The 22,765-nt window shown below is 39.8% G+C and overlaps 1 protein-coding gene and 1 long non-coding RNA gene across 12 annotated transcripts in view; both read right to left on the reverse strand.

Annotated features, from left to right (window-relative positions):
• LOC114875058 (nesprin-1) overlaps positions 1-22,765 on the reverse strand; it is an 88,796-nt gene that overhangs the window by 26,057 nt on the left and 39,974 nt on the right. For 3 of the 11 annotated variants that reach the window (XM_046288522.1, XM_046288520.1, XM_046288518.1), the window contains 8 exons: positions 18,784-19,594; positions 18,210-18,368; positions 17,769-18,131; positions 17,252-17,362; positions 2,760-14,423; positions 1,578-1,682; positions 1,143-1,448; positions 687-821 (listed from right to left, as the gene is read on the reverse strand). In XM_046288522.1, the coding sequence (XP_046144478.1) occupies positions 687-821; positions 1,143-1,448; positions 1,578-1,682; positions 2,760-14,423; positions 17,252-17,362; positions 17,769-18,131; positions 18,210-18,368; positions 18,784-19,594 (13,654 nt within the window). Of the gene's footprint in view, positions 1-686; positions 822-1,142; positions 1,449-1,577; positions 1,683-2,759; positions 14,424-14,691; positions 15,147-17,251; positions 17,363-17,768; positions 18,132-18,209; positions 18,369-18,783; positions 19,595-22,765 lie in introns of those variants that run through there. The other 8 variants (XM_046288525.1, XM_046288523.1, XM_046288521.1 and 5 more) reach the window with 8 other exon arrangements.
• Positions 20,676-21,836, reverse strand: LOC123988438. Its single transcript, XR_006830041.1, has 2 exons — positions 21,534-21,836; positions 20,676-21,417 (listed from the first exon to the last, which is right to left on the reverse strand). It is a non-coding gene; the product is annotated as an uncharacterized LOC123988438 (long non-coding RNA).

Genomic DNA, 22,765 nt, shown 5'->3' on the forward strand with positions numbered 1-22,765 from the left:
CCATTAACGTGCAAAATGAAGTATGGCGTTACAAACATAAATTACTACGTCGAAGCAGCGAATGAAATTAAGAACGATTACATGCTTTACTACCTAACAATGTTGGGCAATATTATAATTCAATTAACAATTAAATTTTTAATTCGTCTGTAAAATTAATATTTGAATACACTGTACAAGAACTAATAAAATTAATAAAAAATCTACATCAAATAATCAAATTTTAATTAAATCAATTATTAATAATTGCAATTAAGGACTAACGACTAATTTCATCAAACTATAAATTTTAATCAATCGATGCCCAACAATGTTATCTAATGATCACCCTGCTCCCTTTTCCCTATAATACAAAATACAGGCAGTATATATATTATTCCTTTTCTTATATACATACTGTGTCAGCATTATTCTTCAACGTCCCTTACTTCAGCAAGAGATTGAATAATTTTCCCTTTTATCCCCCCCACCCGTAGAATGATTAGAAATCGACTAGAAATGTAATTAATGTCTTAAAAAAAAAAATCTCTATAGGTATATGGTCGTTTTCTTTACTGACTCTGAGCTTTTCTTTTCTCTTTCTTTTTTCACGTATTTTCTTTCGAAGATCGTGCAGTTCACGAGACTGTTGCGCGAACACCAGCGAAGTTTGCGAAAGCCCCTGAGCATTGGAAAACGTTGGATACCTGCTGCCTTTGCTGAAGACGAGACATCACCTCCAACAGAGCATTCTTCAGGACCTTTGCCAGCGTGCTGATTTCTGGCAATGATTCAAGCTCCGATACCCGTTGCGCGTGACTGCTTAACTCGTCCTGCAAAGCCTGTTCGTACAGACACATATACGTGGATCTTTCTCTCTTTCTCTTTCTCTCTCTCTATTTCTGTGACTTTATTTAAAAATAAACCAGAAACACAGGCATTCTAAATCGAGGGATTACGACATTGGCGCCGGCTCTAGGCTGATTTTTGTTAAATTAATGGCATGTTAATGTTTCTTGAGATATTAGATTCATAAGAATTTGAAAATTGCTAAGTTGGAAATTTTTTGTGGTCAAGTTTTAGAAATTTAAAATACTAAAATCAATTATGGTGTAGAAAGTTTGAAAAATCAAATTTCTGAAAATTTTCCAATCTAAACGCACCTTGTTCGTAGTGATAGGTTGCTCTTCCTTCATGCTCGCAACAATGTTCTTCAGCCAGGAATCGGTTTCGTCCAAAAATTGTTTATAAGTATGAATGTCGTGACCACGTTGCACCTGTTGTCCACGTGCACCATCTAAAGTCGCTTTTCCTTGTTCAGCTTGGGTCAAAAGGGTGGCAATTTTTGTTTGAACCTCCTCTAAATTGGACAGAAGCCTTTGTGCTTCAGAATCAGCTGGAATTTTATGTAGTTCCTCCTCTAATTGCCTTGTTTCTTGCTCGTAACCACGAAGTTCCATCAGCAAATTCTGAAATTAATTTCGATAACCTCTCAACGAATGAACAATTTATTTTCAGCCTCACAATCATGAAAAAGTACAAAAATATTCTATTGAAAAATATAAGGAATTCTTAGTTTGTCACGTATCAAATCTCACCGTGAGTGCAGAGAGCATGGAATCTATGCTATCTCGTGGCAAATGAGTTCCTTTCAGGTTTGATAGACTCAGCTGTAAAACCATCAGACGCTCCTGTATGATGTCCTGTAACATAGCAACCGGTTAAATGAACGTCGACACTTGATTGAACAGTGGTTTGAAAAATATGTCGTGCGGATCAGGAGGTTCAAATCAATCATGTTAATAGATTAGCTTCAGGCGGGGCCTTCAGGGGACTAATTGAATCTTTAACGAATGAAGAACTATACAAAAAAACACAGATAACAGAAAGGAACTGCTGTACATTTCATGGTTTTGAATATCTGCACGTATCGTCATGCAGGTAGAATAAAGAACACAGTGTTTGATAAGAATGTTCTGCAGCTATAGGGTGGTTCAAAAGTTGTGTAAATTTTCAAGTATCTCTGGGATGCTGTCACAAAATAGGATTTTATAGAAACAAAAATATATAGATTGTACAGGAATTTTGTCGACCGAACACTTCAACGTAACTTCATTCGATACTAATAGAATACTTTCGAAAAGTGAAAATTTCAGGCCGCAACGCAAGCCGAAAATCAAGTAACGTTATGCTCGAGCATTTCTTACATTCTACCATGCGGATGAGAAAGGATAGGAAAGCAACAGCGATTAGCGATAACTTAAGCAGTAAACAGCGAGTGGCAGCAAAATAATCAGCGAGATAGATAGAAAAGATACGCTCCAAGTACAGAGGACGAGAAAAATGGTGATATTGTTAAAGAAAATCGACAGAAAAAACCAGAAGAAACAAATAATTAAAAAAAAGAGAAAACGGTTACAGAAAAGAAAAACATTGTACAGTCTCGTGCAACGTAGGCTTCTTTTGGTTGAGGGGAAGTGTAGGGGGAAAAATGTCTCACTAATTATTTTTTTTACGTTATACTGTATAGACATAGCTCTAGATCCTCCGTAAGATCTAAGCTCTCCCTCAAGACTAAAGATCCATGGTGTATGCCTCCTCCCTCTACCTTTCCCCTTAATCAAAAGAAATCGTTGCAGCCGAGTATACCAAGCACACGCGCGAACACACACACATCCGCCCGCGAGCGTGTGGTACACATACACGCAAATCTGTACAAAACAACAGCTGGATAAATTGAACTCGTTAAAGCTCGAGCCCTGCTTGAGACGTGATCGCACCTTGATCCCTCGTATCCTCTTTTCAGCCTCATCTTCAGCTACCACCGTCTCTTTCTCCGCCTCCACATTCGGAGTGTGCCGCTGCATCGATGCTCTTTCTCTACCTAAATGTTCTATGGGTTCTGGAGTGAGGAAAGGGTTGCTTGAGGGAACGATTGAATCGTACGGTTCGGAATCAATGGGTTCTAGTTGTCGATGGAACGAGGTGGACTCGGGTGTTGGAGGTTGTTCGTCTGAAATGGACGTTTCGCGATGGGGTACCAGTTGAAATCTCAGCTCCTTGGAATTTTCTAACGTTATTTCAGATGGAGGATACTCCAAAGAAAATTCGTCGCGTTTGGAAGCGGACTGTTGATCTTCGAAATGTATAGCAGATAATTCAGAAAGAGATTCGTGAAGAATAAGATTTGACGTTGGATTCTCGACATTTTCCTGAAGAAAATCTGTTCTCTGCTCGTTTTCGCTCGACAAGTAAGTACTATAATCGCTCCAGCTACCTATACCTCCAGGAAGATCAGCGATCAAACGTTCGGTATGGGGTCCACCCATGAAGTATGGGTTTGTGGAACCGCCGTTTCCTCCACGATCGTTTAAACTACCATCGTGATCCCCGTCGAAGTCGTCGGGGTCATTTGAACCGCGATTCACCTCGCTGGAAGGTTTTTGCTTCGTGTAATTAGCTAAGTTCTCGAAGAGATAACGTTCAGCTTCGTGATAAGGGTGTTTGTCTGGCCAGAAACCGCTGTCAAGGGAAAGGAACTTCGATTTGTTGATAGAGCCATTGATTTCTGATAAAGTTTGCAAGATCAATGGGGTCTGGACTGGTTTCTTTTTCTCGGGACTTAAAACCAAAATCTCGTCTGCTATATAGAATTGTACCTTGGGTTTCGCTGGTTCGATCACGATATCAGCTGTCTTTATTTCTGGCTCACTCGATATGCACTTCTCGAATTCTTCTTCAGTTTCTAACTGGGATTCAATGGAATCAATCACGATCGGTGCTTCAAGTTCGTCTAATAACGATTCTATGGCTATATTTTCTTGAGGGATTTGATCAGTGTCTTGGATCATGTCTTCTAATTCTTTTACAATCGATGGTTCGATTTCTTCTATTTCTTCTACAGGTACAGATTTAGGAGGTTCTTCAATTTTCTGTGATATTTCCTCCTCTGCAGGTGAAGGTTTAGGGGGTTTTTCAGGTTGCTGCAATATCTTTTCTTCTACAGGCTGAATTTCATGAGTTTCTTCAACTTTATGAGAAACCTTCTCTTCTTCAGGAAGAATTTCAGGAGTGCCTTCAACTTGCTGAGAAACCTTCTCTTCTTTAGGAAGAATTTCAGGAGTTTCTTCAACTTTATGAGAAACCTTCTTTTCTTCAGGAAGAATTTCAGGAGTGCTTTCAACTTTATGAGAAACCTTCTCTTTTTCAGGAAGAATTACAAGAGTGCTTTCAACTTGCTGAGAAACCTTCTTTTCTTTGGGAATAATTTTAGGAATTTCTTCAACTTGCTGAGAAACCTTCTCTTCTTTAGGAAGAATTTCAGGAATTTCTTCAACTTGCTGAGAAACCTTCTCTTTTTTAGGAAGAATTTCAGGAGTGCTTTCAACTTGCTGAGAAATCTTCTTTTCTTCGGGAATAATTTCAGGAATTCCTTCAACTTGCTGAGAAACCTTCTCTTCGCCAGGAAGAACTTCAGGAGTTTCTTCAATTTTCTTTGAGACTTTAACTAGATCTTCCTTGTTTTCTGTGGCGGTCTCACTATCAAGATCAAGTTCTTGTGTAATTGTAGTTACTGAAGTATCCAAAACTTTAGTATCTTCCTTCATTACTTCATCGCTTCTTTCAACCACAACTTCCTGTTTTTCAGGAACCTCTGACTTCTGTGACTCAGAAACCACTTTTTCTTGAGCAGTATCTTTTGAAATCTCGTCAGCCATTACAACAGGAATGTTTTTATCCTGCAATAAATTAACTTCTTCATCTCTAACCTTTGCTGATTCCTGTTCTTCGCGTTTACCCTTCTTTGCCTGCTTATTTTTACGTTTCGACTTCTCTTTAGGATCAGGAGCAGGTTCTTCTTCACTTACATATTTCTTCACCGTATCTGTCAACGTTTTTAATATTTCTTCAGTTAATTTCGATGGGTCTTGGGTTTCTTCAATTAATTTTGGCACTTCTCCTGTTTTTTCTTTAGGTATTACTTTAGGCATCGTTTCAGGTGCAAGTTTTATCTCGTCGACAATTACTTCAGCAACTTTTATAACTGGTTTCTTAGTTTCTTTGATATTTTTCTTTATTTCTGTCTCTTGGTTTGACTCAGGGGCCAGTGTTAATTTTTCTTCTTCCAATTTTACAGGTTTTACATCTCTTTCTTCTTTTTTAGTAGTTTCTGAAGCATCTGTTTCTATTTCTTCATTCTTCTGCTTGTCTGCACGTGATTTTTCCTTCTTCTTTCGTTTCCTTCTTTCTCGATATGAAAGTTTGGATTTCACTTCCTCTTTTTCTTCTTCCTTATCTTCTTTCATTTGTACTTTATTATCTGCAACCTTTTCTTCAACAGGTATCTTGGAAGGCACGGTGGACTCTTCTTCAGGTTTTTCTGTTACTTTATCTTTTTCTTCAACCACTGGCACCTGAAACTTTTCTTTTGTAACATCTACTCCAGAATCAGCATCGTCAGGATTTTCCTTACTTACGTGTTCCTGTTGCATATCAGTTTTTACTTCTTCTTCGACTTTAGATTCTAGCTCTTTCTTCTCTTCAACTGGGGTTTCTATTTCTTTTGTTAAATGTTCCACTTTTCTATCTTTGGATTTTTCTTTACGTTTTACTGATTTTGGAGCTGATTCAGGTTTTGCAACTGGTGTTGGTTCTTCTTTAATTTCTTCAATCTTTAGCTGTTCTGGGTCTTCTTTTTGTGTCTTCGTTGTATCCATTTGCTTCACTTGTTCTTTGCTTTCATATTCTTCCTTATTTTGTACTTTATCGTGCTTCCCTTTCTTGGATTTTTTATTCCTCTTGGAAGCACTGATAGGTTGTTCTTTCACTTCTGTTTTTGGTTCTTCGATATTCTTCTTTTCATCTATATCTGGTTTATCTTCTAAAATTTCAGGTTTTTCAGGTTGTGCTTCTTGCTTCTCGTCCTTCAACTGATCCTTTTCTTCAGCTTTTTTGGTTTCTTGAATCGTATCTCTTTTTGGTTTACCTTTATTCTTTGAATGATCTTTCTTCTCTGGCTGTTTCTTCTCTTCTTTTTCATCGACCTCACTTACTATTGCATTATCATTCTCTTTTTCTTTACCTTGATCAGCATTAACATCACTTGTTTTACCCTTATTCTTCTCTTTTTTAGATTTATCTTTCTTTTGCCCTTCCACTTTTTGAATCTTCTTTTGTTCTTCATCAGAACTTGTCTTATCAGTAACCTGTTTCGAAGTTGTATCTTCTCTTCTAATACTTCTGGATCTAGATCTGGATCTTCTGGATCGTAGTTCTCGTCGGTTCACGAACTCTATGAACCCTTGTTCGTCAACTTGAACAACTTTTTCGATTGGGACCGGTTCTGGAGCTTCTTCGACATGAATCTGTACATGCGGAGGCGAATCTTGATCTTCCTTCACCACAATCTTTTCAGGAGTGGGTGCTGGAACAGGCTCCATGAATTCTACGTGCTTGCCCACTATGGAAGCCCATGAATCTTTCATCGTTTCAGGAGTAGCAACTTCAGTTAGGTTCAAAGTTGAAGATTCTATGTTGTCTTCGTCTTCTAAAGCTTCTTTCTCGATTTCTTCTACCCAGGAGGTTGATTCCACTTTAAACGTGTCTTTTTCATCAATTTTCAAATCTGTTACTGAAATTTCTTCAGATTTAGAAGGTTCTTCCATTTCTTGTGCACTTATTAACTTTGTAGTAAGTGTTACTTCTTCTATTTCAGTAATTTTGTTGTCTTCAGGTACTTCGTCTATAATCTGGTCGTATTTCAGAGGAATTGGTTGCATTAGAATGATATCTTCTTTAGGAGGGGTTCTTCGAGCAGCAGCTGCAACCTGAGCATATGATTTGTTGCATTCTTTTGTTGTCACTTCTGTTGATTCTTCAAATTTGTCAATTTTCGATTCTTTTTTATCAATTTCAGTTTCAGAACCTTTTAATTCTATCATGCTTTTCTCTTGCTTTTTATCTTTCTTCTTTTGTTTCGCTGGTTTCTGTTGTGTTTGTGGACTCTGAGGTTCTTCAGAAGTAATTTTATTGATTTCTTCTGAAGATTCCTCAGGTTTCTCGATTTTGGACTTTTCTTTATCAATTTCTGCTACAGGAACAGAAGGTTTTAATTCAGCGTCCCCCTTTTCTTGTTTCGCATCTTTCTTCTTTTGTTGTCTCGTTGGTTTCTGTGGTGTTGATGCAGTTTGAGGCTCTTCAGCTGCAATTTCAACCACCTGCTCCACTTTTCCAACTGTTAAAGCCTGCATCAATGATTCCTGCTTTATATCTTTCTTCTTTTGTTTCGCTGGTTTCTGTTGTGTTTGTGGACTCTGAGGTTCTTCAGAAGTAATTTTATTGATTTCTTCTGAAGATTCCTCAGGTTTCTCGATTTTGGACTTTTCTTTATCAATTTCTGCTACAGGAACAGAAGGTTTTAATTCAGCGTCCCCCTTTTCTTGTTTCGCATCTTTCTTCTTTTGTTTCGCTGGTTTCTGTTGTGGACTCTGAGGTTCTTCAGAAGTAATTTTATTGATTTCTTCTGAAGATTCCTCAGGTTTCTCGATTTTGGACTTTTCTTTATCAATTTCTGCTACAGGAACAGAAGGTTTTAATTCAATGTCCCCCTTTTCTTGTTTCGCATCTTTCTTCTTTTGTTTCGCTGATTTCTGCTGTGTTGGTAGATTTTGAGGTTCTTCAGCTGCAACTTCAACCACCTGCTCCACCTTTTCAATTTTCAGATCTTCCATCAATGATTCCTGGGATGTTATAACTAGTTGACTTTCTTCAGGGACAGTAATATCAGTGGCGCTTTTCATACCAACCACAGATGCCCAAGATTTGGTACAAACTGGTGACTGACTTTCTTCTTTAGGGACGTCTTTCATTTCAGGTTGACTTTCTTCTTTTTTGTCTTCTCCTACAAAAATTTCAATTACAGTTTCTTTGGGTGTTGGTTCTGGAACTTCGTTTTCTTTCTTTGATTTTTCTTCTCGTTTCTTCATTACTTCTGGTGAACTAATTTCTTGTTTATCTTGCTTCTTTGCTTCCTTTTCTGGTATTGATTTTGTTTTACCATCAGCTTTTTCTTTCGACTGTTTCTGCTTTCCTGATTTTGCTGACGCTTTTGTATCTTCCTTCTTAGACTTGTCCATAGGTTTATCCTTCTCTTCTTTCAACATAATTTCTGATGTTTTATTTTCACTTACTTTACCAGTCATTAATGTCTCCGCTGTTGTTGTTTCGATTAAGGTAATACTCTCTTGTAGTGAAGGCTTCTCTTCTTTCGTTGGTGTTTTAACGTCATCCTTTTTCTTCGACTCGATAGAAGATTTTGTCTTTTCAGAAGCAAACTTCTTTTCTAACTCCTGTTCAATTATACTTATACTTCCAATAATTTCTTCTTTCTTTGTTTCAGGTTGTTTTTCTTCTTTAACTTTTTCTGCTTCAGGTAATTCAGTTATAGATTTTGTTTCTTCTTCAACTTTTGGTGGTGGTTGCTCTACTTTAATAGCTTCTTCAATAGGGACTTCAGGTTGTTTATGTTTTTCCGTTTCCACTTTTAACTTTTCTTCAACCATCTTTTTCTGTTTCTTCTGGGCGTCCGGTTTCTTCTTTTCATTTTCTTTCTCTGCTTTTGCTGTCTCAGATCTTTTATTCACATCATCAGATTTAATGGTAGCAGATAACACGTTAGGTTCTTTATGTTCAGTTACTGCTTTATCATCAATAATAGCCTCCTTGACTTCTTCGACATCTTTAACTTTCTTGACCTCTTCGACATCTTTAACTTCTTTGACTTCTTTGACTTCTTTGACTTCTTTGACTTCTTTGACTTCTTTGACTTCTTTGACTTCTGTGACTTCGAGTTTCTCTATTGATTGATCTTTCAAAGCTGCGTCTGTAGGCTCCTCAGTAATTTTAACTGTATATCTATCGACACTTTTTTCTATTTTCGGAATTGCTTCAGCATCAGAGGTTACTGACTTCAAAGGTTCCCTTTCTTCTGGTTGCACCTGTAAAGCCTCTTTCTTGATTTCAATAACACTATTGGTATTAGATTCTTCAGAAGAAGTAGATAAAATCTCTTTATCTTTCCTCTGCTTAGACATTACCCATTCACTTTCCAATTCATAGAACGTACAAACAGGATATTTAACAGATTCAGCAATCAAAGCACGTTTCCTACATTCAGCATCTGATTCTTCTATATCTTCTTCCTGCTCCTTCTCAGGCTTCTTCATAACCGATTCCTGAACAATTTTCTCAATCCTTGTGGATTCTGGAGGTGGAGAAGGAGGTACATTTTCTTCCTCCACCTTCATTACTTTGAAACTTTTATAGAAACCATTTTCAGCTTCCATGTAATTGTGATAATTAATCCAATACGGTTTAATTAGGTCTGCGTAATAATAGGAAATAACATCCTTCATTTTTGGTTTAGAATCATGTGTTTTAACTTCTGGAAGTTCTATTTGATCGCTAATAATAGATACTTCATTTTCAGCTTCAATTACCTTTATTTCCTTCACTTCTTCCTTAACTGATTCCTTAGTAATGGGCACAGTTTCTTCCTTTTTATATTTAGAATCAATAATAGATACTTTATCGTCAACTTGAGATACTTCTGTTTTCTTTATTTCTTCCCTAATTGACTCCTCAACAATAGAACTCGATTTATCTTCCCTAACATTCTCTTCCACTTTTTCACTTTTGTCCCCCTTTTCTCCTCCTATTCCACCCTCCCACTTCAACATCAATATCTCTGGATGTCCAGATTTAAATTCCCTATACTCTTCAGCATTAACATTTTGTGTAACTTCTAAATTAGATCCCTGCTCCTTCTCTAAAGCATCAGAATCCTGTTCATCCTTTACGCTTCCTACAGATCTAGGCGACAAAGGAGTCCCAGAACGACCTCTCCTCCTATCCTGAACGCTACCAAACAGAATTGGCTCGTCATTACCAGTCAAACTGTCGATATAGATCGCGTAATTCGACTTGTCTCCTAAAGTGTCTAACGATTCTTTCGAAGGAATACCAACGGCTGGATCATCGGCAACCCTAGCATATCTGGTGGTTAGGCTAGCCTCTACTGTTTCGGGACGCAGGGTGATTAGTTCGGTGGGTTTGGAGCCTACGATCTTGGGTAAGGGGATGCTTTCTAAGATCTCTACGGATTTCACGGATTTCACATCGGGTGGTTTCACTTCCACAGAGCCGGGGATGCTGGTTGTTGTCGTCACTGTTGTGATCGTCTTTTCGATGATCAATGCTTTGCCTGTTGTTGAATCGACTGGTGAAATTGGATCTGAAGTCTGGACATTCGTTTCTTCTTTATTTGATTTTTCGTCATGAATTTTCAAGTCATTAGAAGTTTCATCAGCATCTGTTTTAACTTCAGCTGCTGGAGCTTCAATTTTCAATGATGATGGTACTTCATCTTTTTTAATAGTTTCTTTGATTATTAATTCTTGGGGTTCATTTTTAATTACTTCGGTTTGGATGTCAGCTTTCTGATCTACACTTGTGGTAACTGTCTTTTCTTCAGTTATGTTTTTGTGTTCTTGTTTCTTTTTCTTCTTCTTCTCCAGCTTTGGTGTACCCGGTTGACTGGTTTTAGGTTCCTCTTTGGGTTCAGTGATGCTGGTTGGAGGAATATTTTCGGTAATTTTCTCTTTTGATTTACCTGGTTTCTTCACTTTTGATGGAGTAGGAGTTGGTTCATCTGTTTCTTGTTTTGGGGATGTTTCTGGCAATGGAACTTCAGGGACAGTAACAGAATCATTGTCAATGACTTTAATAGAAGATACCTTATCTTCACCATGTTCTTTTAATTCTTGTGAACTTTCGTCTTGATCAATCTTCTCAGTTTTAGCGACATTTTCTGTGGATTTGCTTTCAATTTTTTCTTCACTTATAGATATTTGTTTAACTTCACTAATATTATCACACTTTTCTTCCAATTCAAGCATTAATGCTTCTATTTCATCTCTTTCCTTTAATTGTTCTTTTTCTTCTACTGATAAGGAAGGTTTCAAACTTTCTTCTTTCTTTCCTTTCATCGGTGATTTGGATTTCTTATGTTTCTTCTTCTTTTTCTCTGGCTGTTCCTTCTCTTGCACCAAACTTTCCTTCTTTATTTCTTCTACAACAGTTTGTTCGCTAACACCCTTTTCTTCAATTATTGATTTCTCTTCAATCTTATCTACATTTTCTTTAAGAATTCTTTCTGCTTCAGAAGTTGTTTTCAGACCAGCATCAGCTTCTTTCTTCACCTTCTTTTTATCTTTTGCTTTAGTCTGTTTCTCTGATTCAATGAGTTTCTTTGTGTCTTCCTTTACTGATTTCTTGATTGCAAGTTCTTCTTTTTCTACCTTCTCTGGGGTTGGTACCTCTGATTTTATCGATGCACTTGATTCTCTGGATCTAATGTCTACCCCAGATTCTATTGCACGATCTAATGCACTCATTGCAGCTTTCTGTTCTTCTTCAATGTCTGTTTTCGATTCAACTTCAGATTTCACTTCATCTTTCTTCTGACCTTTTTTCATTTCATCGCTCTTTCTTCTCTCTATTTTCCCTGTTGCTTTCTTGCCTTTATTGTCTCTTTGTATTTTTACATCCGTGTCTAATTTTATTTCTTCTGCTTTATTATCTTTCATTACATCTGATTTCTCTTCAGAATCCTTCTCTTGTGTAAGTTTCTTAGGTATCTGCTCTTTCTTTTTACCCTTACCTTTTACATTTTCTTTAGGTTTATTTTGTTCCTTCGGTATTATTGGTTCACTAGGTTTATCCTTCGATTCAAGTTTAGTTTCAATTATTTCATCCACTTTCCTCGACTCATCTTGTTTCTTTTCTTGCAGATTTCTAGCATTTTTAGAAGCTTCCATTTTAGTTACTTGTTCTTTCTCAACAGCTACAGATTTTTTAATTTGTTCCGCATCATTTTCAACCTTCGTATCTTTAGCTTTACCTTTCTGTTTCTTCTTCGACGAAGGCTCTTTCTTTTCTTCTTTCACCTCGACCTTCTTCCCTGAAATTTCACTCGTTGGTTCTATTTTTACTTCAGGCTTAGTTGTGTCAATATTTTCAGGCTCAACCTTCCGAACTTCCCCTTTTGTTTCTTTTCCTTTCACCTTGACGTCGTCTTTAACATTCTTCTTCTCAGAATCTTTGTCTTTGCTTTCTTTAGCATCGTCCTTCGATTTAATCTGTTCCTTAATGGTAGACTGAGTCATCGAAGTTTCAGCAATCACTGACTCATCCTTACCCTTCGCCTCAACCTTCTGTTTACTCTGCTTCTTCTTCTCGCTGCTCTTCGCATTCTTCTTTTCACTTTCTTCTTTAGCTTTTTCTTGACTGGTATCTTTAGCCTTAATCTGTTCTTTCGATTTGTCTCTCTGATTCTTCTTCTGCTTATCCATGTCTTCAATTTCCTTCAAAGCTTTCTCAATCTCATCGTCCACTGTTTTCTCCATCTTCTTCTTCTTCGTCTTTCGTTTCTTCTCCTGAGATTTGCCTATTTGTTTCTCTTCTGATTTCTCCCTTTCTTTCTCCTTTTCAACATCTGCCTGCTTTTCCTGACCAACATCGCCTCGTTTCTCCTTTTTAATTTCAGCTTCACTCTTTTCAGAACTAACTGAAATATCTATAGAAGTTTCTCTGCTCTTCACTTCGGGTGCTTCCTTCCTCTGCTCCACAGTACCTTTCTTCTCTTTCTGAGACTTTTCTTGAGACTTCTCAGGTGTCCTTCGAGCTCTCTTCTCAGGAATCCTCGATTTAGGCGCATCCTGATGAGTCTTCCTTCCTTCCCGTTTCTTCGTGGTGTCCCACTCTTCCTGTCTCGTTTCCTGCTTAGTTACAGAAGACTCTCTCGTCTGTCTCACATCCTGAGGAGGACTGTGCTCGTGCACCGAGGATGTCGAGGTTGCTGGGGAACCAGATCGTTCTTTCACCTGTCTCAGCACCGAACTCGTTGTTGAAGAAACGGAACTAGTAACAGGTGGTCGTGTACTAAGTCCCTGAGACAAGATCTGAGCATAGGAAAAGGTTTTACTCTCACTGGAACCTGCATTCTTCTGCTTAATCGCGTCTGAAGACGACACAGGTTGTTCCTGTTCCACTGGCTTTTCAGGTTCGACAGTTTCCGGTTGGACAACCGGTTGCACTTCCAAACCAGGCGGTGCCTGACACTTCTCTTCAACATTCTGCACCGTTATCGGAGATTTCGTTGGATTCTTGAACTTGGATGAATGATGTTGCCTCGGTTGTTGTTTCTGGAACTGATTCTGCTGATAGATCTCAGTTTCCGGTACGTAACTAGGCTGCGCCACGTAGTGTTCCGCCGGAAAGGCTATCTGACTTTCAGGGTAATGAGGCATAGCGATTTGCTGAGGCGCAGCCGGCATGTAGACGTAGGAACTAACCGGATACGCGATCTGAGAGCCTATGTAACCCACCAGTTCCGGTATAGGTGGATGAATATAATTGTACATCTCTGGTACTGGCTGAGGTCTTGCCACGTTTTCATAACCAGCTTCATTCAACATGACATAGTCTTCCATAGCTTCATCAGCCCAGCTGGTTTTCGTTTCAGCAACTTTCTCAGGAGTTTGCACTTCAGCAACTTCAGGCTCTTGATAAATCTCTACTATCTGACTCGGTTGCTCTTCAACAATCTCTTCGGTTCGTTCTTCAACTTCAACCGTAGGAGCTTTCAGGTCAACCTTCTCCTGTTCACCTTCCGAGCTAGACACATCAGGTGGATTGTCCTTGGAGATGGATCTAGCACCCTTGCCGATCTCGACCGAAGGACTTCTGGAAGTCTGTCTGCTTCCACGAAGAATATCCGCGTAGGAAGTCAAGCCAGGCATCCAGATAGGACTTGCCGATCTACCTCTCCTCTCTTCTTTGGGTGCCAAGGTGTTCTTCAGCGACATCGGTTCTCTCTTCGTCAACCTAGGAGATTCAACGTTCTCCACGGTTGTTGTTTCTTTAACCGCTTCGGCTTCTCTTCTAACGAAGGTCGCTTTTCTAGATTGGGCTCTGTATTTAGGCGTAGTCTCCACGGAGTCTATCTTGGACACGTGCTGCGTTGCTTTCGCTTCAGGTTCTCTTGGCTCCTCTGGTTCTTCGAGCACCTTCGCCTCTTCTTCTTTGCCGCTAACGACTCGAGACGGTGAACTATCGGGTGCAAGAACCGGTTTCTGGATGGATAATTGGGCGGTCGGTCTCAACACCTGAATGGACAGAGGGGTCGTTTCGTCCCGTGGGTTTCTGAAGGGGCTAGAACCCCTGGAACTCGGACTGGTACGACCAGCTGCGATGTCCGCGTACGATACTTGATTGATCGGCCGATTCTCGTTGCTCTGTACATAGTACGGGTCCACGGTGTATATTTGATCCATGAGTATCTTGCTCCGTTGCCTCCATTCGTCCATCCTTTGCTGCAGGCTCTGCTTAATCCGTCCACGGATGATCAGCCAAGGCACAACAATGGAATACACATACGTCAATTTTCTGGGAGTCTCTTGTGTTTATTTATTTTGATTTGTTTGTATTTGTTTTTGTAGTAGGGAAAAAGAATATTATGTTAAATGGATCGAGGTGGTTGGAGTACCTTTCCTTAATATTTTTGGAGAGTTTTAGTATGCGTGTATTAAACATTATGATCAGCGATGGGCATGTGACGCGCGAAGGAAGTTAAAAGAAAAATTATAATTGATGTTCGCAACAAAGAGGGCATTTTATTCTCTCTTTAAAATAAAGATACAGCCGTACATCTGCTCTCTATGATCGGACACCACGTTTAGGAAATTTGCTCGATATATATATAAAGTTCGCTAAAAAAGATCCTGAGGTATTAAAAATCGTACGATCCCCCTCCGCGAATGAAGGCAGACGTCGAATTTTTCATTTAATAAAAGAGAACAATTCCCTTGGACGTTGCCTTCGTTCCGGATGGAAAGCGTGGAACTCTTTACGGGTGAGAAAAAGACATTACGCAAAGGAACAATACTATATCGCGCAATTTTTTTTTTTTTTGTTTCTTAATTAATCGACTAGACTGGTCATGAATCCAATGGTTCCGGGTCGGGTGTTCCTCTCTGAGCGAGGATCTTCGACCTCTCTGTACGCGCTTGGATTTTACTGTGCAACGATTTGATCTTCTCTCGATAAATCTATCCAACGAACGAACCAACGAACAAACAACACGCCGAGCGAGCGAGCGAGATTGACCCAAGCAGAGATCGTCGAAATGGAGAGAGAGAGACAGAGATCCAAGGAACCAAGAGAAATAATAAGGAAGGAACAAAAATAAAAAGAAACCGAGAACAGAACCAGAAGACGACGATGGCGAAGCAGAGACGATGATCGAGATAGAAAGTGAACGGTGTGGAATGGATAGTTTTTCAAGGGACGAAGAAAGGGCAAGGGTGTAGCAAATAAAATTTCGTGAATCAAATAGCCGATGCGAATGGATTAAAGACAAAAATTAAAATGAACAAACACAACGGAGAGAAGAATAAAAGAAAAAGAATCGCGAATGAAATAATCAGGGTATAATTGACTTGTGTTCCTCGCATTGATTTTCTTTTTTCACAAGTCTTTGGAGGTCACTTGATTTTCTTGCGTATCTTCCCGTTTCCGTGTTCGTCGTCGATCGCACGGTATTTCATACGGAAAAGAAGCTCGCGGTTTCAGCATTGCTTGGCTACGCTGATAAAAAAGCCTACGGTGATCTTGTGGGTGAAATAGAATTCTGTGTGTGGCGGACATTGCAAGACATTTATTGTATTCGTTACGCGTGTACTTTGTGCGATTGCTACTTTTCTTTTCATTTTACTCGATGTCTTCTTACGACACAGAGTGCGATACGTTTGAATTTTCTGGATTCGTTTTGTCTCTCGTATCGTATAGTACACGATAGACGAGTGATACGGCGATAGAAAATAACGAGAACACGTGTATTACACAAAGAAAAAAAGAAAAAAAACAAGCAAAATCAAGTAATCCCCATCACGGAACAGCAACACGTATGGGTGTCGTTAAACTGGTGACGTACACGGAGAAGAAAGATGAGAAACTATAAACTAAAAACCTTTGGTACATGGTAGAAACTTTTCAAATTTGTAAAGTACTTTAGAAATTAAAATTTGGAATAATTAGGACTTCTCAGGAATAAGGGAGAAAATTTTTCCCTTATTTCAGAAAAGTACTCCCTATATTTTTGTAGAATTATTAATTTCAAAGTTTCTTCACAATTATTCAAAGTTCGAACCGAGAAATCGTTCCAAAGGTCATGGAAGAACGAAAGTGCGTGAGAGTGACACGATCGATTGATCTCTCGTAAGAGAATATCAAGAAAGATAGATAGTGGTGACAAAATTTTAGTTAGAGCATGATACCAACCAATACCGCGTAACATGATGTACCACCACGATGATAGCATGCTGATTAAATCATTCGATCGCTATTTGCGAAAAAATGATTCACATTTTCGTCGAGACTTTTGGAATTTTTTAAGCAGCGTGATTAGCAGATTCTTTTCGTCTAGAGAGGAAGATAGAGAGATAGAGAGACAGAGATAGAGAAGAAAGGAAAATAGTGTTTAATGGTTTTATGAGTTAAAAGAAGAAAGCGTTAAATGAATGTAATTTCAAGATTAACATCTTTGGTGAGTTGAAAAGCTTTGACAAGGAAAATTGCATAAAATGAATGGCTAAACTAGGAACAGGGTAAATAGGTTTCAACGGAAACACCTTGATCTAAATTATAATTAAAAACCATCGACCTCTGTCTCCCAATATAAACTACCCTTTTCAAGGGTAATCAAAATGTTTCCAATTTTAATTAGTACGTTGAAAAATTTTCATCGATCCCTTTACGTAATTATTATGCAAGGGTCGATTAAAATTTTAACCCTGACGCAGTTAACCCTGACAGTACCAAAAATAGGGTTTTTCTTTTGAAAATTTGGTACATGTATAAAAAGGGTTAAGGATTAATGTGCTCGATCGACGGTTAATTGTTAGTCACTTGGAGATTACGAAGATACAAGCACTGTCTCGAGAGCAGATAGAGAGAAATTCCACGTGAATAGAAGGGTTAAAACTATCCCATCATCCCTTAACTCGTTCGAGCCCCATTTTCAAAGGGGTGACAACAAAACGCGACGTATCTTGGTGGTGGTTTTCAGTTGGTATCGAGCAAATGCAAAAAACTCAACTTGCTGCTTTAGCGCACTTGTGCAGGTGATGAAAAGGTGGGATCAAGGCAAACCTACCTGTTGCTCCTGTAAAGCTTTCTCCTTGTCGTTGGACAGGTAAGTAGGGCTCAATACCGTCCTCAGTTGCTGCTCCACCTGCATTATCTGTTGCCTCAACTGTTGTATCTCCTAAAATTATAAACAGGGGTCAGCCGTATTCTTTTCGATACCATATCGATCACTGATCCCCTTCAATTCTATTCAAATATAAAATTTCATCTACCATTAAAAAATTACCACGTTGACAGCCACTGAGATCACCTATGGTGCTTAAAATTTTTACTTTTTAAATATAATATTAATAATTTAAAATAGCACCCTGTAATTAATATTTTAATAATCCATACTATGTCTGACCACATAAGGTTGTACTACTGTGGCGGTAAACGCGTTGTCTGACTCTCTCTGCCTCTTTTCCCTTAATTCATTTCAAAAATAAGAATTGGATCAGCGATCGCGTTTCGAAAGAATACAGCTACAGTCGAGAGCAAGAAAGAAGAGACATTTCTTCATCGACAGGCTGTTAAGTCCTAACCTGTTGATATTGATCGATCTGCGCTAAACAAGCCTCTAACGATGTCGTCTGTTCTTTCACAGTGGTGTTAAGATCGTCTAATTCAGCCAGTAACTCGTCTACGGTATCACCAATTTTTCTATCACCGCCGATACCCGAACGGAAGTGAACCTGAAGCTTCTCCATCGATAGAGTGATTTTCGTTTTCTGTATCGCCACGTCGCTTAACATTTTCTCACGCATACTATGCTGGTCCCTTAAAGGTTTCTTTTTATTTTGCTGCGATTCGAGACTTTGTTTCGCTTTCTCGATCCACGTTCTCGATTCTTTTAATTTTCGTTCGCATTGCTCCCATTCCTCGCTTGTTTCTTGCAGCAGCGCGTTCTGAAACGTTAAACGATATTCACATACACGCGCATCTTACGGACGACTCGTTAATCCCTAAATTATACAAACACCAACCCTTTCCAACAGTTGACCTTCCACCTGAACCTTCGCCTCTTCAGCTTCCAACAATTTCTCGGGCAAATCACCCACGCTGCACACCTGACCGATACTTTCGAGCTCTTTTCCCATGTCGCTGAGATTCTTGTTGATTTGTTTGCAGCTCTTTACGGCTGTCTGCAGACGAACAAGAATTAGACCAATTAATTTATACGCTCCCCTAAGAGAAATCGAGCCACTGATGGATGATCCATGCTCTTGTTTCGGATAACGATGAACGTGAAATTTTTGGGAATTTTCTAAATATCAACTAAATCATATTAATGATTTAAAATAGCGCCCTATAATTAATATTTTAATTACTACCGTATGTCTGACCACATAAGTTTGTACTACTGTGGCGGTAAACGCGCTGTCTGACTATCTCTGCCTCTTTTCCCTTAATTCACTTCAGAAATAAGAATTGTATCAGTATTACTACGAGTTTCCTTAATTCTGAAGAAATTCTGAAGAAATCAAAATCACGTTCCCTCGTCATCCTCCAAGGAACAAGATCGCTCCTCAGATCAGTGCATCAGTTTCCCTCACGTACCGAGTACTCGTGCAGCCTCTGCCTGGCCTGCACAAGGGTGCTGAGCTTCAATGGCTCAACTAGGAACTGTCTCTTCTCCTCTGTCCACGTTTTCACAGCTTCGTACAAGGTCAAGAATCTCTGCCAAGCGTCGATGGTATCAGCCACCACTTGTTTCCTACTGTCCAGCCAGGTTCGTACTTGGTTCAACTGTTCGGTAACGTTGTGAACGGTGCTGTCGATTAATTGTTTCTCGGTCTCGTCTCTCGTGTTCTCGCCGATGGTACGGCCGTTTCTCGTTAATCGTTCGAGCTTGTCGGTGATCGTGCCCAGTTCGTCTTGCACCTGTTTCAATTGCTCCTTCAGAGGGATCGGTTCGATGGATCTGTCCTGTACCTTCAGTTCCGCCTGTCTTATCCACGCTTGAACCTCGTCGAGATCGGTAAGATAATCCGACCTGACGGTTCGGGCACGTTTCTGTTCCCTCTGTTTCTCCTCCATCGCTTGAGCGGTCGCTTCGGCGCAAAGTTCCAAAGCGGTCAAATGTTGAGCAAGATCGCTGGGGACAAGCTGCTGGCTAGCTTGGTACCGCGCCTTAGTGCTTCCTGAGAATTTTTTCGCTTCCTCCAGCACCTCGCCGACCGACGAGGATAACGCTTCTAGTTCCTCCTCGGTAGAGTCCTGATTCGGTCCGTATATGTAAAATCCCGAAGCGCGTTCGCGCGCCTCGTTCAGACGTTTCCTCAGGTGCTCGATCTCACGCTCGGTGCTCTCGAACGCCTCCAAGTCCTCGTCCGCCTTCTTCGATTTCTTCTGCAGAGAGTCGACGAGCCTGTAACGAGCACCGATTTCTCATTCCCCCGTGATTACACGTCGGTTCGTAGCTTTCTCGTGAATTATCTTTCACCCGATGAATTTCAACGTCGACGAAACGAAATACAATGAATTTCAGAGCCCTTTCAAAAGATTAGGAAGTTCGGTTGCGAGAAATTGCGCTATCTTAGATTCGCGACGAATCTCGACGATGGTAACGAAAGAGAATTCGAAGAATTCGAACACCTCGGGATGAAATATCGAATCGAAAAGCTAAGGAAATTTCGTTTCCTTTAATCAACAGGCGCGCAACGAGCTTGTCGAACCGAGTCGCAATCACCGGCGGATGTTTACAGACCCAATGAAATACCAACGTCACCGACGGCAACTCTTCGGTCACTAGTTCGGTAACGGAAAACGATTTGCCCTCTTAGCCGCGTGCTCGTCCACGTCGGCCAGGCGTAAAAATAGATTTTAACATATTTCATGTGCGAGCAAGTGTGCAATAACGCGTGCCAACTCGTGGTCGTCCCGTCGTCCTGGCGCACAGGGCAGGGGTTCGACCGATGGGAAGGCAGAAAAGAAGAAAGGATTACGTTGAATCGATCGAACGGCCTCAAGGAATTGTTCGAGACGGAGATGCGACGAAATTAGAATCGGAAATGCGTGTCGCTGGTTCGGTTGTGGCTGGAACGAAGCCAGATACAGCCGGAGGACGCTTTGGCTAAAAGTAGACGCGGGATCTGTGTACGTGTGAGTCGACCAGAAGTTTGGTAGAATTAAAATTATTCTTTAAACACTGCCGGTTCGTGTTTTAATTTCCCTCAAATTTCCTTATCTTTTTATTATGTTAATAAATAGGCACGGTCAGACGTAATATCACGTCACTAGCTTTGAATATGTTCAATTATGTATGCTGGTAAGAATATGGATTTGCTTGTTGTTTCTACTTTGTTTCATCGTGGCCAAGGGAATCGTACAAGGTTTCGTATCCTGCCAAGTGTTTTCGTAAAGATGACTGCACCACAGGAATGTCGCAAACAATCATCGGGTCGTTTGAATTTCGTCGAACAACAAGGACGTCAATTTTAAAATGAGGATTAGGGAACAAGTTGAATTATTTTTAATCCTTCTTTGCTAATTAAAATTGATAGAATTTTTCTATAAATCTAGATTGTCTGCTATCGATTCTAGATTCTTTCTTTTTGGGTGTCATTTAGCGAAAGGTGTCCGAAGTGATGTCCACGTGGAATTTCCGAGTAGAGGAAAGGTTCGTGATGTCAATGTCAAGTGTCGTGCATGGTGCTCGCTTCTTTTCATACAATGACATCATCGTTGCTAATAGCGAACCACGTCTAACTCGAGCGATTACCACGGTATATTTGAAAACCAGACAGACATTTATAAAACAGGTTGCACGACGCGTCTGACTAATGCGAAATTAGATACAAGTTTTCAGTATTAGTCATAATTATGAAATCTCCTCGATGTTCCTAAATAATTATACAAATTCCCTATCTACGCGCATAATAAATGAATTTTTCAAAGCTTCCCTATTCCGGAACGTCACCCTCGAACATTTTCAACCGAAACTCTAGGTTCATCAAAATCGATGAAAGACCGCCATGGGCGGTAAGAACCGGAAGTAACTGGGTCCACGTGATGCAATCCATATGCGGACATGTGACTCGGCTCAATGTAACCCAGCATCGCCGTAGTAAAACAGTTCGTGGAGATATTTTTACAACACCAACCGTAGGATCCACTTTTTGAAAAATTCCTCACAGAAAACACCAAATCAATGAACGACGGTGTATATTTTTTTAACACCTCCGAAGACACCTTTAAAAATTCCAAGAAACGTTAGCCAAGAATTTTCTAACTCTTCTGTTAAATTGAAAATGATCTTTGAAAAGATGCTTCGATGAAGATTGATTCATCAATCGTTAGGAGCGTACCTATCCGAGGAAAATCGAAGATCGCCGTGATTGAATCGATTTTCTCGAGGAAATTCTCTCTTGATTCTTGATAGTTGTTCGTCGTTTCTCTGATTTATCGCGGATGAAAGATCGGACAACAGTATGGCGCGGCACGATCAAGCTAAACAGCAGCGTTCGCCGTTCGAAACGTTATTAGAAGGTACGGATTAGCTTTGAATTTTCGTGTTGGCGAGGCGCCGCGACGCATGCGGCTTAGAACGTTGGCCAGGGAACGAAAATCGAGGAACGACAGCCTGAAAAGCGGCGCACGACGTTCCTAAGAATAAAATACACATCGGCTGTTCATCGCGCCGGCGAGTTGCAACTTCCGCGCGAGTTCATTGGCTCCAAGATCTTTGCCGTCGAATTTTTCTATTTTTTTTTTCTTTCAGCTTCCCCGACAGGGTGAAACGAAGAGAGGTTACAGTCGATGTTGCAACGTTGCGAAAAAAGATCCGCTCGCCCTCTTTCCAGATCACCCTTTCAATTTCTTTCTTCGCGTCAGATTTGAATTATAAATTTCTCAAACGTCTGATTTAGGCAGAAATATTTAAAGAAATCCTAAGAATTCGAAAATTTCATTAGCATTGCTATTTAATTAAATGTCTAAATGGATGGAAATTTTATTCCCAGAAATCAATGAAATAAATAATTTTTTTAGAAATCGATGAAAAGGGGTTGTTACTTGTAGCAACGACGCAGAAGAATGAAACTGCGGACACGTTGCCGGTGCTGTTACAAACAGACGCATTACGATCGATACCATCTGTCTGAATACAAATTGTGCCACCACGACTCGGGTAAAAATGTTGAAAAATTTATCAACACTTAGGAAATTAGGGCTCGTTTGATATCACCGCGCACACGTGCTGCTACGAAACACGTTACACCGTACTACTTCGGTATCGATTGATGATAGAGACCACCCCCGTCTCTCTACGGTCATAATATTTAAGCCAATAACCGCGTGCAATCCCGTTAACCCAATAAACTGTGAAACATCGATGAAAATTTCATTGTTACGTACTATCAATCGACATTCCGCGTTCGTTGATGACAGGAACCGCCGTCTACGTCGTAGACTTCTCAACTCTTGCACAATCCGACCCGAAAGATTCGTCAGACACTTAATTAACTTCGTTTCAACACCAAACACATTAATATTCAAAGATATCCTTGAAAACTAAAGGAAGACACGATTGCTCTTTTTC

The sequence above is a fragment of the Osmia bicornis genome, chromosome 13 (genome assembly GCF_907164935.1).
Source record: "Osmia bicornis bicornis chromosome 13, iOsmBic2.1, whole genome shotgun sequence".
NCBI classification, from domain to species: Eukaryota; Metazoa; Arthropoda; class Insecta; order Hymenoptera; family Megachilidae; genus Osmia; species Osmia bicornis.